Here is a 16,346-nt window from a genome sequence, read left to right as displayed (position 1 = left end):
GAATCTTTTCTGTTTAAAGAACAGACAGGAAAATCAAAATGCACTGAACTATTTTTATGTAAAAAAACCCTGTTTTCTATAACTTAATATACAATAGTTGTGTTCTTCCTGTACTTAAACCGGAGAACCTTGTTTCATATGTTCATCTTGTCCAGTAGAAAGCAGTCTTAGTTTCTCTTTCAGTTTTTCTATTTCTTCTTCTTGCTCTCTCACCTTTTGCTGTAGATTAGAAATAACCTGAAGATGTGAGACAGTTGATTTATTTACAGGCAGGGATAAATCCTCATCAGTCTATTTGCACATTCGTAGTCAATTACAAGTAAGATTCTGCAGCACCACAGATCACATGGCTGGCAAGGAAAGGGATAATTATAACAGACTGCAGAGCTGACAAAAAACCTCAATCTGTCTGTAAATCAAGTGTCCAGTCCTAAGTTACCTGTACTTAATGGCTATTTGTCTCCTTTAGAAGAGCCTGGAAACAGTGGCCCAAATATTGTAATAGGGAATAAAAATCTCAATCACGCAATCCTCTTGAAGTTTTAAAAAATAGGCACAATACAGACAGGAAAAGTACGGGGATTGTTACAAAGCAGTTCAGTTTTCATATTTTTTATCCTGTGAAAGCTGATGTTATTGGCAGTACTTACATGTTCTGTGGTATGAAACAGCTCACTTTCACGAAGTTGAGCAGCAGTTGGTCTTTCTGTGGATACCTGACTGGTGAGAAGTTTTACATACTTGGCTTGAACAGGCCATTTCTTGCAGAAGTTATGAGGAATGTGGCCATTCCTTAAATTTGTTATAACTTCTGCTCTTTCCATTTCTGTTCCAAATGGCTGGAAGAGTTCTAGCAGGATAACACCCAAGCTGTACATGTCTGACTGGAAAAGGGGTGAAGAAAAAGTTCTGGGATAATTTCTACTTCGAAGGACCTATCAGATTTCATCTCACAAATGTTACAATATGAGGCTTATGACAAAGTTTCATGATAAGAAAACTTATGTGGTGCTACTGAGGCAACTGAAATTCCAATCTATACAGATTCCTCAAGATGATCTCAGAAACACAATTTTTGTATTTAGCAGGCAAAGCTGTAATCTGTTTCAACAAAAAAAAAGGAGTAACAGTAGGAGGAAGATTAAGCAACTATGGTATCACTGAGAGGCTTATGCTTTATTCCTATAATCCGTCCTAAGTATGCCTTACAGAAATAATCATTTTACTGTAAGATGTTCTTTTCAGATGAATGGTGCTATTAAAATTGAGCATATAGTTTCTGAAAAATTACATTTCAGGTTATGCAGGTAGACATAAGGTGTTACCCTGGACAATCTGAATATCAGTGCCTAATCAGATAATAGCATTTAAATGTGTTCAGAGAGAAGGGGTAAAAAACAAAACCTACCTTGAAGTCGTAGTCAGACCCCTGCAGCTGTTCTGGTGAAGCATACAGGCAAGTCCCCACACCTGAGGTATGTGTCAGTCCTTTAAAATGTGAGTTTAGACTTATTAATGTTTTAAATATGATAGAAACTTAGAACACTAAAACCTACAAAGATTTCTGCTCTTACCATTTATCCTTTCTGTGTGAAACCACTGGTCTGCATCATCCCAAAGGAGGTCTTTGCAGGCTAATCCAAAATCTCCTATTTTAACTTGATGATCTGATCCATGCAAAAAGATATTTCTGGGCTACAAAACAAGACAGTGTAAAGTATTAAAAGATACCTATATAAAGGATTATGAATTGCTGAAGTTGCATTCAGCTGTTTCAAAACCTGTTGCATCCAGTCATTCAGATGTGTAGGACAATGATTATTTCATACTTCCATTAGTGAGGTAGAAGAAAATAGAGTGTATCAAATTATTCACTACCAATGCCATTTGGGCAGAAAGACCACATATGAAGGATCCAGAAAAAAAAGAAAAACGGGAAAAAAAAGATTTAGCAAAAAGATAACGTACTTCTTCTCAGCAGGAAATGGAAGTTTTTCAGAAAAGAAATGTCAACAGGCAAGAGTGCACAGCAAATGAGACCAACTAACGTAGCAGAAATCAGTACCAAGATCATTGGGCGAGACCTCATGTAAAAGCAGACTTTTCTAAATGACAAGCACAGCTGCAAAGCGCTACGTTTTCCTTGGAAAGCTGGAATGGGAGCAGCTGCTGCGAGGCTGCTGAGTGGAGCACTGCCTGCAGAAACACCAACCCAGTTATCCACTTATTTCATCTGTACAAGCACGACTGAGACAAGTTAGCAGCATGTGTATAGTGCAAAGAAATACTTGCCACATAAAAGAAAACATAATATCCAATTACTGTTCTTTACTTACCCTGCAGCACAGTTTCTGAACTTAGCTGCAGTTGGGTGAGAACTGAAAACAGTGCTGCTTCATACAGACTTTTTTTTCTACGGAATGATCAGCGCTAGCAACAAAGCAAACAGAACAGAAGCCTTTCCTCAGTTTTTAAAACTTTTGCTGCTTTGTAATACTTCTAAAACACAGCACTGAATAGCACAGTTACTTCATAGCTATTCTAGAACCAGACAGCCCAAAACGTCACAAAGAAAGGCACTGCTCAAGGGGAAGAGACCAAACCTTTCAGTTCCGATTATGGATTGTCATTACAAAAACTGTAACTTCCTTGTCTGTCAGTAGCAGAGTGAGTTAGACAGCCAGCAGTCCTGCCACTGCCTGTGCTCGCCCTGAGCTCCTGTGAGGGCAGAGGGCGTACAGTTTGTGCTGTGAAGAGCTACATGAAGTAATAATGGAAAATGGCAGGAGATAAAGCTTTACCATCTGTTAGTGAAATAGTGAGTGTTTGGAAGGGCTCCCACCTCACAGACCTGCTCTCCCTCCAGGTAACCATTCCATATATAATTATATATTATTATTATATAAATTATATATTATTATATATATAATTTTTTAAATGAAAAAAATAATTGAGAAACATTAAATGATTGTGGCTTTTAATGAGATCAGACTCTGCAGTCACAAGTTCATGCAGTTCAATGACAAATTTGTCCTAGAAGCTGCTTAATATTGCTGGTTTGCAACAAATCTGATGACAGAACTGATCCATAACAAACTGTAATCCACACATCCAGAAGCACTGCTAGACTGTATCACAGATGCAATGAACTTCTGTCTGCTTATGATTCCTCTGTGAGCTTCACTGACCTGAAACCAAACTACGTTGACACATTTCCATGCTGTAAAACTGGGAAATCCAGGAGGAACTCAAAGCGTAACCATTTGTTGCATTCCTGCTGAGCACATGGGAGCTGTGTTTAGCAAAAATAAGATAATGATCCAGCTGCTCTTAGGCCATTGCCATCCATAACTTGCTGTTTTGTGACCTGTTACTACATTACACTCTACCAGTCCAGAAGTATTTTTTTTCTCAATAAAAATAAACTAACTTGAAGCTATGTTTTATATTACAGAAATAACAAGAGGCTACACGGCATTTCGTCTCCTACTAAATGTACTTAATGCCTACAGAGGTGGGACATCCACTTCAGGCAAATTTCAGAGAAATCAGCCAGCTTCGGAGTAACACAGAAGAGTGCCTCTGTCTTGCATGATGTAAAACACCAGAAAAATCCTGAAATGAGTCACTACAAATGCAACCACCTTGTACATTCAAGCCCACAGTCTGATGATGCCTTTCCACCTACAGCCATTCTTTTTGAATACTGTCTCAACATAAAGGACACAGACAAATCTGGCTGGATGCCTCTTCACATAGCTGCAGGGTCACTGAACACAGAGGCAATAGCAGCTTTAATTGCATCTGGAGCAAATACCAATTTTACTACTACAACTTGTGGCAGAACTGCCCTTCACATCGCAGTGCGCGCAGCATCATCCAAGGCAAGCAGAATTTTAGGTGTTAACACAGATTGCATCTCTTTACTATTAAGTAATGGAGCCAATGTAAATATTCAAGATCGTGAAGGACGAACACCTGTGCACGAGGCCTGCTCAGGGGGTAGGAGGGAAATAGTTGATCTCCTCTTAGAGTATAAAGCAGATATGAACAGTCTAACAAGAGACGGGCAATCTCCAGTCTTTCTGTTTCTTCAACAGAGATCACATTTAAAAGACAGAGCACTGCTGAACAAGTTACTGGGATTCTCATATCCACTGATGTTAAGAGATAATCAAGGAAATCTGCCCACTGGCCTTCTGTTCTCAGAATTCCAAATGCTGAAGGACTTCCTTCTAACATTATCACAGAAATTACTGTCCCTGGAGGATATCTGCAAGATCACTGTTAGAAGAATATACGGAGAAAACAGCAAGTACTGGCTCAAAAGCAGGCTTCCAGCAACTGTATGGAATTCATTATACAGCTATCAGGATATAGGAAAATATGTCTGTGATGACAATGAACAGGAAGGCAAACTCAAATGCTGTAAAGCCTGAACAGCCTGTAGAGAAATTAAAATTGATCCAGAATGAAGATTAATGTTGTGTGTTCTGAAATAGCTCAAAATTTTCATTTGCAGAGTTTTAATTACCAAGGTAATATTTACATTGATTTCCTCAAAGAGCTGCCATCGCAGGTGCAGAAAACTTCTGAAGGAAGCAGAGTAGAATGCACACTCACTTTACCACTGATGGATTATGCGAGGTTAAGCAGGAGCGAGGGGGAAAAAAGCAAGGTGTAATCAACCTACACTTCAGACTTAAGCTAGCATGTAAGTTAAAACTGCTCTTGTGATTAAAGTTCCAAAAAAAAAAAAAAAAAAAAAAAAAAAAAAAAAAAAAACCCTACAAAGGAACATACAAAAAGCATCTATTGTAATCCATTCAAAATGTATTTCTCTAAGTCTGATCTTCATTACATTTAATAGGAATTAAAATAAACTTTTCATTCTTTCAGTGAAGTCACCTACAATTTCAGTCCCTTACATTAGACAGGAGCTATTTTGTAAGACAGGAGTTAATTTGCAATTGAGGGAAAACTTAAATAAAAAGAAAAAAAAAGAAAATAATAACTATAATTTGAACATATTTTCAAAAGATAAATATTTTCCTAAGACTGATCATAATTTACTTTTAAGTCAAAGTAATCTAGAAACATGATTGCAGTAAAGAAAGCGTGGTACAGGTACAGCAGAGAGGATTTATTTTTCATTTACAATACAGCTAAATTTAAGAGTCTAGATCCCCTCAAAAGCTGTGAAGCTGTTTTCGTTCTCCCATCACATAAGCTACCTTTGTTTTCTTTAGCCTCAAGTGATAGCTTAACAAACTTACTTTAATGTCTCGATGCATCACTCCCATGCTGTGGATATAGCACACTCCTTCTAATAACTCTTCAAAAATTTTCATTGTCCAGCTGACATCCACAAGGTGGTACAGACCTTAAACCAATTTAAAATATACATTATTTGGGTAAATTTGGAGGAGTAATTTAAGTTTATGTTAGTACGTCTCACTGAAACCAGTTTATTTATGATGTGGAAGAAATTTTTAATGGAATGAGCACAGTTTAAAAGATGGAATTTCCCACAGTTCTGCTATGAAACTATTTTGAAACACGAGAAAGTCACTAAGCTCAGAATGCAGGACAGTTCATGGAACACCACTGCATCTGCATGCAGAGATTTCTCCAAGTCCCACCAGACAATTGTATAATTATGAATTTAACAATCACAAACTCTGAAGTATGTGCCTTTTCTATCTGTCCATTTGTCTCTGACTTGAATTCTGCCAATGTGCTTTGAATGGAAAAAAGAATCTATTGCTCAAACAACTTTCTGAGAAAGTGTAGATTCTCTCATTTAAAAACTTCGTTCCAAACAAGAAGCATCACCCACGCACAGCTCTGTGTTGGTAACAAGTATGGCTCTGGCGTACATTCATTCTTTTTTAGAGTTGTCTGAAACTCATGAACTTAAATCTCTTTTAACAACACCTATCATATAAAGGTTCAATAATAGCAGCTAATGGATGAAAGGACTAAAGAGTCTAAGAAGATCCATATTATAAGCTGCTGAAATAAAACATCCTGCAAATGGACTTCCAGTTGGGAAAATGTCAGTATTTGCTTTATAGCAAGGAAATTTTAAAAACAACCATGAATCTTACCAGCAGCATCCTCTGTTCTCTCATTGCATCTTTTGTTACGGGCAGCAATCCAGTCCCACAGGGACAGTTCACACAGTTGCATCTGTATATAAAGCATCAAACGATACTCCACCTAACAGAAAAACAATGTTCCATGGTATTGCTGACATAATATGAACAGCATCACCTTACTTATTTTCTTTAAAGGCAATAGAAACTAAATTTATCTTAAACCAAAATTCAGTTATCCAAATGACAACAGATACAGTACTACTTATCTACTCCATTCACAAAGCAGATACAACACTGCTATCTAGTCTGGGCTTTGCTGTTGTTGCTGCTATTCTTCCTCAAATTTTAGCAATTTTTATAAGACCAAAGCTAACAGAACAGCCAGCTGGATTTATTATATATATTTGAAGATTCAAATTAGACTATAAAAGCAGTTAGACTTACTGCATGGAGGTTCATTCTGACTTAATAGTGTAAGCAGATATAAAACAACAAAAAAATTCAACCCGTTGATATGAAACTTTGATTTATTTACACAAACACGTAAAATCATTGTCAGTTTATGACAATGCATGTGTTCATTTGAAAATGTGGACAACTCAGACACCTTTAAAATCTGTGATTTCTTCCAAGAGGGAACTCCAAGTGATAGCAAAAGCTTGAAACATTCCTGAGCTGTCCACATTGTACAAAACATTGCAGGGATACAAGTGCCAGCAAGGTTTCAGAAGCATAAGCAGAGTGGTCATTCCTTCTCTCTCACATGTAATTTTATACTGGATGGGGTCAACATTACATACCCAGGCACTTTCACCAATATCTAAGTTAGTTACCATTGCTGAATGTTGAAAATGTTCAAATTTGTTGTTCTTTTTTCCCCTCAGAAACACAGGAGTAGTACTTTTTACTCATGTAGGAACATCAAAAGGACCCCAAATGACTAACACACAGAGATTCTTCTGTATGTGAGTTTTGCCAGCTCCTCTGGTCAGTTTCCTTGTAATTACTCAAAGTAACAAGAGTCAATACTTCTGCGACATCCAAATTCTCCTTCGCAACCTTCATGAAATCAGACAGCAACTAGGAGTATTTAAAGAGAACTGCACTTACCTCAAACTCTCCACAGAGAGCTACATCATTCCCAGAGCACTCTTCAGTGCAGGACTTGCTTCCAGCACTAGCATCTAGATCCAGACTACAGGGTGGGTCGTACGATGAATCATGTTTTAAATCAGTTGATCTACAGTCAACACTACTGTCAGAGTCTTCTTGTAGTTCTATGGGTAATTCACATCTATTTGGTTTCATACATATTTCCTTACTATTGCTGTTAGTGAAATCATTCCTTACATCCATATTCTGCACTGATTCACCATCTGGATTTCTAAGACATGTACTGTCACCAGACTTTTCTTCTTGTGAAGTAAGGTCAGCAAAAATAATTGAACTACCACTTTCCACACTCTGAATGTGACAGTGATCACTGAAAAGAATAAAGAGACAAATCTAAATACGAACATACATGCCATGTATTTGCAATACACCATTCTGAAAACTTCATTTCTTACTGCAAACTGTATTCCAGAGTTACGAGTTCAGCTGCTTCTCCACATAAAACTTTAGGATCATGAACTGCCAGTGCTGGAGCCAGCCTTTTTATACTCTCCCTCAGCACAGATTTCTGAGAGCTGACCTGGATAGCTCACAGATACACAGAGCCATAGGTCACAGTATTCACTGGGCAGAACTCTGATGATTCGTTCCTCTTCAGTCAGGAAGTTACACTGCAATATTTTTCATTGGACTCTATCTCCTTACCAAAATGGCCAATCAACACTTCTGAGAAACAGAAGGCCTCACTGCTCTATAAAGACTCTGCACTATTAATCAGTGTTGGTGAATACCATAAAGCTTTTGAAGTAAATTTGAATCCCAGTACTCTGAAATTGTGAGATCCAAGGCAGGCAGGAGTAACATTCTTCAGCTCACACGACACAAACAATGCCAAGGATAACTAATGCTTTTTCCTTGTTGAATTCTGTACTCTTTTAATGCTATTTAAAGAAAATAAAAAAGTATTTGAATAAAAGACAAAGAAATGTTATCACTGAGGTGTATGATACTTACTCTCCACTCTCCTGTTCCAAGGGTAATGACTGCAACTTCAATACTGTCTTATCTATTGCATGAAAAGATAAAAATGGTATGTCAGAAAACAGAACGTGCACATACGTACTACAAATTAATGTTTAAGCTACAGCACCTTTCTGAACTTCACTATCTGTAGATATCTTTCTCTTTGTTAATGTAAAAGCCATTTCTCAGTCTAAGAAACAACTGTGAGTAATCTGTTCTTCCTTTTTCTATAAATGAAACTAAACGTCATAAGAAATCTCTGGATTTGTTATATTTGGTTCCTCTACACGTTCACCCAACTTTGATCTTTAATAATTCAGCCAGTTCAAAATCTGGCCTAAAGTATAAGATAACACACAGTTAAAGAAACAACTCCACAAGGCACCCCCTTTTGCATCACCTTGCTGCTCTTTTGAAAAAATCTGAAATAATTTTCAATAAAATTGTGTACTTACATGAAAAATAAATTTATTTTAGCACACATTTCAGAAGCAAATACAAAATAACCAGCTTCTGAGCCACAGAAAACCATTAAGTACCACAATACCCACCCGTTGCACTTTCAACATTAAATGCCTGTAAGGTATTCCTAGCGCTTAGAAGTTGTATCCTTCAAGATTCTCAGTATCACAGACTTAAAAAGACTTGTCTGTTTTACTATACTATCAACTATGTATTTTCTTTTGTGCTTATAGCAGGCTGGAAATCAATTCACTGACATGAAAAGCAATAAGGTCATACAGAGGATAAGCAAACCTCCCACTAAGTGAGGATCAAAAGATTTAGCTGCATTCCGGAAGAGAATGAGAAAGAAAAGTCACCAACAGATTAGGGTTTGAAAAGGACCAAAGGACAAAGTGTGGGAAGAGCTGAGAACAGAGAAACTGGGGGAAAAGAGGGGAGGGAGGAGGGGGGAAAGAATGTGTAAAATGAACATAAAAGGAGATACATTCTCAACAGTTACAGAGAATAACTAGCACTCTCACATACACACACACACACACACACACACACACACAAAAAACAGATTGTCTGTCACTGCAGAACTCCATTTGTCAAATTTAAAAGTCCTGCAGAAAGCAAAATAAGAGACAGGGTGTTTTGCCTTTTGATTGCATGTTTCTTTCCCTTTTCAAGTATTTCTAGAAAATACTTTGAAATTGAAAATTGAAAAAAAATTGAAAAAAAAATCTTTCAATTTTTCAAAACTGATTTCCAAGCAGAAAGAGGAGCACAGTGGGAGACTTACCCTAGCTTTGCCACAACCACATTTCAAAATTTCAGCATTTCAAAATAATCCTAATTTGTGTGGGTTTTTTTCCTCCTGTTTTTCTCCAGTAGCTGAACTGGTTCATTTCCAAGTATTCATTCTTCTCCTTGTTAACTCACTACTTCTTGGGTTAAAATTTTCATTGCATTTTACTTAATTACATGCAATTTAAAAATTCTTGCCAAATATTCCAGAAACAAAGCTAATACTTTCATACTTCCAAATTCATTACTGAGTAACAGATAAGCAAGAATTGCACAATATGCTGTACTTACCTTTTGGGCAAGCTGTTTGAACGTGTTCCATCCAAGCAGTGTGATAGCCCACAATATTAGGATGCTGCAGTCCAGCCAGCACTTTAACCTCTCGTAGCACCTAAGAGGACAAAAACAAAACAAACAAACAAAAAAAAAAACACAACAGTATGACTGTTCTTTATTCTGAGTGCTTAGTAAAGCCAAGACATTACAAAAATAAGAATTTCTCAGAGAAAGAAAAAAATCAACAGATAAAATTATTATACAAACGGAGGGAATTTGGAAGCTTTAAAACTAATTACAATTTTTATATATGAAGATTATCAAAATCAAGCTAATATACCACAATGAAAGGATATAAGTATCTCTTTGTTACTTTTTTCTATTAGGTACAGATAAGGTCAAATCTTTGGAAACCCAGACTAACAAATGTAAATGCTGTTTTAATTAATATTTTTTGAAGGTTTCAGAATTTAGTAATGCAGTTAGTGTTTAAATCAAAATCAGAACAAGCAGGGAGTTAGGAGAGATAAGATGAAATGAAATAAATAATACCTTCATGCAATCTCTTCTTGTAGCCTTCTTAATATTGATTTTTTTAATAGCATAGAACTGACCATCTAACTTGTTTCTGACCTGAAAACAATTGCAATGCAATAAAATTAGATGTTAAAGTGTTGTTTAAGTTATTGAGTTATTAAAACCTTTAGAAACAACTATCCTCTATCAATTAATTTCTGCACTCAATATGGATAACTTCTTGCTTTTATCAGAAAATTAAACTGGGATGAGGCCCTAGCTATCTAGGATAAAGATTCAATACTTTTGCCTTATGTTCAGGGCTGCAAACTTCTAATCCAAACTTTGTGAAATACATACCTCTACAGCTATCTCATCATCAATAAAAAAAATGCCAATAGGCCCTGATAACCAATCAACCAGGTTCTCAGTACATCCGAGAGACCACAACCGCCATCTAAATATGGCCTATCCCACTTGGGGAACCTGCAGCTGGCCGTCCACTACCACTGTCTGGTACTATTCGACATCGGGATGGACAGTTTATGTTCCAATGAAAATTGCCTTCTTTTCAAGCAACAACGGGAACACTGGGGTGTGCAGACTAAGCAGAAAATTTAAACTTCAAAGAAAAACAAGCTATAAACCGTTAAGCTATAAATGAAAGGAATACCTTGTATACTTGGCCATATCCTCCTTTTCCTAATCTTGCAATCTCATCAAATTCATTCAAGTATCGTGATGTCTGTGCTTCCAAGAGAACTTCTTTTTCCCTATTCAAAAATTAGGCTGCATTACACTAAATTACAGCTTTTAAGGAAGGTGTTATATATGCCACCAGCAATCCAAAAATACTATTTACATTACGAAAAGAAGAAAAAAACCCAATACCTTGGCATTCACATATTGAATACTGAAAGGCAACAGTCCGCAACAGCATAACATGGGCAGTTAGGGTGAGAGCGCCCTATGTGCTACAGATCCACATCCCAAATTAATGCAAGCATTCAAATGATTTATTTAAATGTACGCCTGGTAACTTCTGTTTTCCTGTATGACCCCATTAATGACAGGAGTTGTACTGAAGGCGTTTTCATCAGACCATTTTGAGACAGTATAGACAAATTTACACTTTTTTCTGTGTTTCAGAAATCGAATGTAAGGTGTGGCACATTAATTAAATTCATACAGAACTCTAGGGAGGAATTTGTTTAATATCTTTTCAATGCTTTGAATACATACCCAATTGCACGAGAATCTCCATTATCAAGCTCCTATGAAACAACAAAATCCAACATAAAAACATGCCACACAGAGCGATAGGTCTACCATGCCATTACCACAAACAGCTTAATCAAAACAGAAACTAGAGCTATGTTCTTAGAAGAAAACAGGTTTACAGGTAGCCATTCATTCTCGAGAGCACTTTGCCAAACTGAAGTACCGTCCTACGAGTGACCAGCTAACATCACTGCCAGAGAGACTACTGCCCTTCAGAGCTCTTCCTGCTGGCAAACGGGATAAAACAAAGGCTCTAAAACATGCTTAAGACAACATTAACTGGCATAGTTCAGGCAGACAGATAAGTAAACCGGTCTGCCTCAGCCTGAAGCCCATTACACAGTACACAAAACATGCCCTCCATTAACATAAATACAAGGGTACAGTTAACTACAACAGTTAAAGGTCGGAACACGTCTGCCTATTGCTGACAAAAGAGCTGTAGCAATATTTAGAACACTTTGCCTGTGTTTAAAAGTAGTAAATAAAACATCTTTTTAGTTACTATTTAAAACAGAATGAAATATTTCTGGCTTCAAAAACATCGATTTGCACCTACAGGTCCAGAACACACCATCTCAAATAGACAAGGTAGATCTGGAATTCTATTTGTACTTACTGGAAACAATTAACCCAGTATTAAAAGAACCCCAAAACAAAATATTCTTTAGATGCAATGATGTGTTAATTCCTTAATGCAGATGCTGCCAAACAAAATTAACAAAGCTTACCCCATTAAGCACTTGTCGGTTAGCTGCTTTCATTAGCTCAGTAATGGCTCTATTATGCTGCAGTCTTACAGTACTAAATTCATCACAGAAGGCAAAAGGGGAGAGCAAACCTGTTCTCGTGAAAGCCTGTCGAAGTACTGCACAAAGGAACAGAAAACGGTCACATTAAATAAAGCTTGCCAATAAGACCATGTAAGCAGTTGTTTTCTACAATGAGTAAACTTTATTTGAAAGACAGAGCATCCAAAAACCTGAACGTTCAGTCACTTCTATCGTAATGCTCCTTCCCAGAGCAATAAAAGCTAATCAAACCCAAACTAGAGCTGCTCTGGGGGAATCCCTTTGCATAAGACAGCTAACTGCCATGCATCTCATTGCATTTACTGTTCTTTCTTATCTCAGCAGGTGAGTCATACAAACATCCACCTGTTCACTCCTTACCTTTGTACCACATTCACTCAGAGAAAAGAGCAATTCAAAGCATGTTTACAAGTATGAGGACATGCTTATAGTAACCATGTTATTCTAATTCCCATATCAACTCACATTTGTTTAAGTACCTGTAGTAACAAGATCACCCACACCAAAATGCTGCATATCTCACAGCTGGGGTTAAGCAGTGCTGTGACAGAAAGACCTAATAGTGGAGATGGGTGCAACTGTAAAGATAGTACAGGAAATGTACTTCAAATATTTATGAGTTCCAAGATCTTCAACTTGCTTGTAAGATTTTCTTTGCTACTGACACTTCAAACTCAGCCTGTTATCTTTCAATGAACATAAAGCACACTGAAGTGAACCTATAAGGAATTGGAAATTTTGCTATAAGAGCATTATGGACAGTTATACAGCAGAAAAGTGGAGGGAAAAATCCACCCGTGCCAACATGGCTTTAGTAGCCACAATCACAAAACAGACATTTTTTTACTGTAGTATGTATCTATTCTACTCATTGGCTATATGCCACTTGGGAAACCAGTTTAAACTATACCAATGGAGCACTGTCATCTGCCATAGAAGCACAATGGGAAATGAAACAGCTGCACACTCAGCAAGGTGCACGGGCTGAACTGAACCCAGGCCACTGAGTAGACATGTGAGTAACCACACTTTAACCAAGGCCCTCAGGTCATAAGAGGGAGACCGTAAGGACTCAACAGCCCTTTGCTGGCTTAAATAAATCCCCAAAATAATTCCAGGATACTTCAAGTCTTCTTATTGTCAGAGCTGGTAGTTATCAGAGGACAGACGTCGGTCTCTCCAGGACAGCAGTGTCTCCCTAGGGGTGCTTGTGCCTACTACGTTCTGCCTAGGCAGCTTAGGGATAATTCAGTTCTCTTTTTCTCATGTTCCTATGACTCCCAATGCCCCCCCATGCACTTTATTTAGTTATAAGTTTTACGTAATTGATATTTTTCTGTTTGTACACATAACAGATACATACCAGTATAAGTTGATCTCTACCTTTACAATGTTGAAAAAAATAACATGGTATTTCTAATGATTACTTATAATTAAGCAGGTAAGTATATGGCTAATGGTGAAATACTTCTGTAGGCTAGTGTTCCTACAATTTTTCCTCTTCCTTTCCAATTCCAGAAATGCTTTATAAATCATTTTAATTTTTGACATGATAGATAGATATATCAGTATAGGGCAGCCTATACTTCTATAGGAAAGCCAACTTAGCCCTGTATAGAACAGACAGATAAAGGATTTCAGAATAGGTTTGCTTGCATCTTTGTAGAGATAAAATGTAATTTTTTCCCCTATATAATATTTAGCATACAATGACATAGGCAAGTATAATGCTTGAACTGGATAAAAATCCAGTGCTCCTTCCTCCAATCCAAACACTTCCAAAAATAGTTTGTCTTTATTATAAAGTGTGTGTGTGTACATATCATCGTACAGAGCAGTCTTACCTTTCTAAGGTAAATTCTGCTTTTATATAGTAAAGATCCAACCCCTTTGTCTGACATCTGTCTAAGTCTCAGCCAGCACAATCATTGTAGATCACTTTCAGTTTTAACCTATATAGGTTTAATAGGTTAAAAATTCCAGTGTCTTAATATTTCACTCAAATGATCTTAAATTGCAAATTAGGCCTATCAGCATAGGCTGACCTTACCCACACTGTGACCTACACTTCTTACAGAAAGTTCCTTTTTTGTTTGGTCCTCTCCTAAGAAGAGTCATCTGTGCTTTTTTTTTTTTTTTTTTTGCAAGTTCTGTTTTTAAGTACATAAAGATATGGCAAAACCTGGGGACAAACACCTACAGCATTTCAAGAATGAAAAAGCGATAGTTGCCTGTTACTACAGGATGCCATAAATGGCTTCAAACAAAAGCAATATAATGTGGCTATTTTTATTTTCTACAATTATGTATAGCAAGGAAAAAAAAATAAATATAGTTTCTGAAATGCATTAAGCACATGCTTAAATTACCTAAGATAAGGCACATACCAAAGGAACAGATTTCAGGAGAAACATCCCACATCTAAGAACGCAAGCTCTAGAATTACGTCAAAGGACTCTGTTGGAAAATAAGGGACTTCCAAGATTATTTACTCTGACTTTCACAGAACATAATCTTGGCAGGCGCAGCGAAGACCATACCACAGCTATTTCCTGATAAGTATTTCTAACAAGCCCCTCTTTTATCTGTGTTTTTAGATCCCATTTTATATCACCGCAGAGCCTAAGCTCCCTCAAGCAAACTACCTTGCTTTTGCTTTCCTTCCTGTGACGCAACTCACGTGACTCAGCTGAAGGAGAACTGCCCGTTCTTCGTACTGATAACTGCAGTGCTATTTATTTCACTTTCTTTTTTTCAGAAAACAGAGGTCCTCAGTACCAATTAAGCTGACTTGGAGCATTCATCCTTTCCTAAGAGCTACTCCTGTCACCCTATAGGATGAGGCCCAGAGCTTCTTACTGATAGACCTCCACAATCCTGCGCAGAACATGCAGGTATGCATGGCAGTAAGGAAGATCCACTCTTACTAACTTCGGAACAAGCACCTCGAGTGCACGAGGTTGTGTGTGTACATGTGGCACAGGTGCTCCAGCAGCGACACCAGCAGCAGCTGGTTCTGGATGGTCGAAGTGAAATTCACAAACTTCTGTGACCCATTGGCCACTCGCAGTTCTGCCGGCACGTCCGACTCTGATGAAGAGAAGTCACAAACCAAGTTAGCTCTCCTTACACCCTCTTTCGCACATTAAGTCAAAACCCGCAGCACTCCCACCGCTCCAGCACGGCCCCGCCTCGCCGAAAGGCAACGCACGGGTTGCTGCTGAGCAAGAAGCTCAAGACGCTCATTAGGGACCTAATCACGGTTAATGTTTTGAAACACCTCTACACAAACCGAACCGCTGAGGCTCCCGGGGCCGCCTCTGGCCTCCGTCAGCCCCGGGATCGCCGCACCCACACCGCCTTTCCTCCAGCGGGTCGCGGGATGACGGGGCGCCGACCTTCCCCACGGCAAGAGAAGGGCCCCCCTTCTTCCCCACTCGCCCGCAGCTCCCAACGGGGTCGCCCCGCGTACCGTCGAAGCGCGGCTCCGGGCTCTCCTCAGGGAATTGGATGGCGGGCGGCGGGCGATGGGCCGCGGCCCTGGGGGGCACCTCCCGACCCCGCCACATGCCCGGCGCTGCGCTCGCGGCCTTCCCCCGCCGCCGGCACCTGCCCGCCTCTGTACGGGGCGGGCCCAGGGCCTGGGCGGGCACTTTATGGCCGCTCCTGGAGCAAAGAACGGAAAAATGTTAAGCGGGCGCGGGGGTGTAAACCGGAGGAAGGCAAATAGAGCCGGGAAAGAGCTCCAGCCCAGCTCGGCGCGGGCCGCCACAGCCCCTTCTCTGACCGGGGGCCGCGAAATACCCCACGCCCGTGTGGGGCCGCCGCCGCCGCCTCGGCCCTCCAGCAGCCCTCGGCGCGGCGTCCTCGGGCCCGGCCCTGAGCGGGGGTCGCCGAGCCCCCCCTAGCGGCTCCCGGCAGCGGCACAGGGGCGGTGCTGGTCCCCGTGTGACCCGGAGGAGCTCGCTTC

At 39.1% G+C, this 16,346-nt stretch overlaps 2 protein-coding genes across 7 annotated transcripts; one reads left to right on the top strand and one right to left on the bottom strand.

Annotated features, from left to right (window-relative positions):
* Positions 1 to 39: 39 nt before the first annotated feature.
* EIF2AK1 (eukaryotic translation initiation factor 2 alpha kinase 1) lies at positions 40 to 16,001 on the bottom strand. 6 transcript variants are annotated; one of them, NM_204648.2, is made up of 15 exons: positions 15,849 to 16,001; positions 15,308 to 15,466; positions 12,296 to 12,432; positions 11,526 to 11,557; positions 10,957 to 11,056; positions 10,320 to 10,400; positions 9,783 to 9,882; positions 8,229 to 8,280; positions 7,212 to 7,584; positions 6,111 to 6,222; positions 5,277 to 5,383; positions 1,575 to 1,695; positions 1,409 to 1,488; positions 651 to 884; positions 40 to 237 (listed from the first exon to the last, which is right to left on the bottom strand). In NM_204648.2, exons 1-15 carry the CDS (start codon positions 15,943 to 15,945, stop codon positions 115 to 117), a joined length of 1,908 nt encoding a protein of 635 aa, NP_989979.2. In that variant the 5' UTR covers positions 15,946 to 16,001; the 3' UTR covers positions 40 to 114. The 6 variants fall into 6 exon arrangements, with proteins under 6 accessions (NP_989979.2, XP_025010815.2, XP_015149617.2 ...); XM_025155047.3 differs by having other exon boundaries at positions 40 to 219; XM_015294131.4 differs by having other exon boundaries at positions 15,322 to 15,466.
* ANKRD61 (ankyrin repeat domain 61) lies at positions 2,564 to 4,476 on the top strand. The gene is made up of 2 exons (XM_004945095.5): positions 2,564 to 2,866; positions 3,455 to 4,476. The coding sequence occupies exon 2, from the start codon at positions 3,621 to 3,623 to the stop codon at positions 4,437 to 4,439; it is 819 nt and encodes a 272-aa protein (XP_004945152.1). The 5' UTR covers positions 2,564 to 2,866; positions 3,455 to 3,620; the 3' UTR covers positions 4,440 to 4,476.
* Positions 16,002 to 16,346: the final 345 nt, after the last annotated feature.

This window comes from Gallus gallus, chromosome 14, assembly GCF_016699485.2.
Source record: "Gallus gallus isolate bGalGal1 chromosome 14, bGalGal1.mat.broiler.GRCg7b, whole genome shotgun sequence".
Classification (NCBI taxonomy): domain Eukaryota; kingdom Metazoa; phylum Chordata; class Aves; order Galliformes; family Phasianidae; genus Gallus; species Gallus gallus.
This window is presented reverse-complemented; position numbering and strand designations above follow the sequence as displayed.

What these genes read in the sequence shown, in the direction of transcription:
- EIF2AK1 (NM_204648.2), bottom strand. Translation starts at nt 15,945, where the DNA reads ATGTGGCGGGGTCGGGAGGTGCCCCCCAGGGCCGCGGCCCATCGCCCG. An exon ending in GATATGGCCAAGTATACAAG is followed by an intron (nt 10,401 to 10,956) that starts GTATTCCTTTCA and finishes AATTGTTTTCAG; the next exon opens with GTCAGAAACAAGTTAGATGG. An exon ending in TTGGAACAGGAGAGTGGAGA is followed by an intron (nt 7,585 to 8,228) that starts GTAAGTATCATA and finishes TATTCTTTTCAG; the next exon opens with TGATCACTGTCACATTCAGA.
- ANKRD61 (XM_004945095.5), top strand. Translation starts at nt 3,621, where the DNA reads ATGAGTCACTACAAATGCAACCACCTTGTACATTCAAGCCCACAGTCT.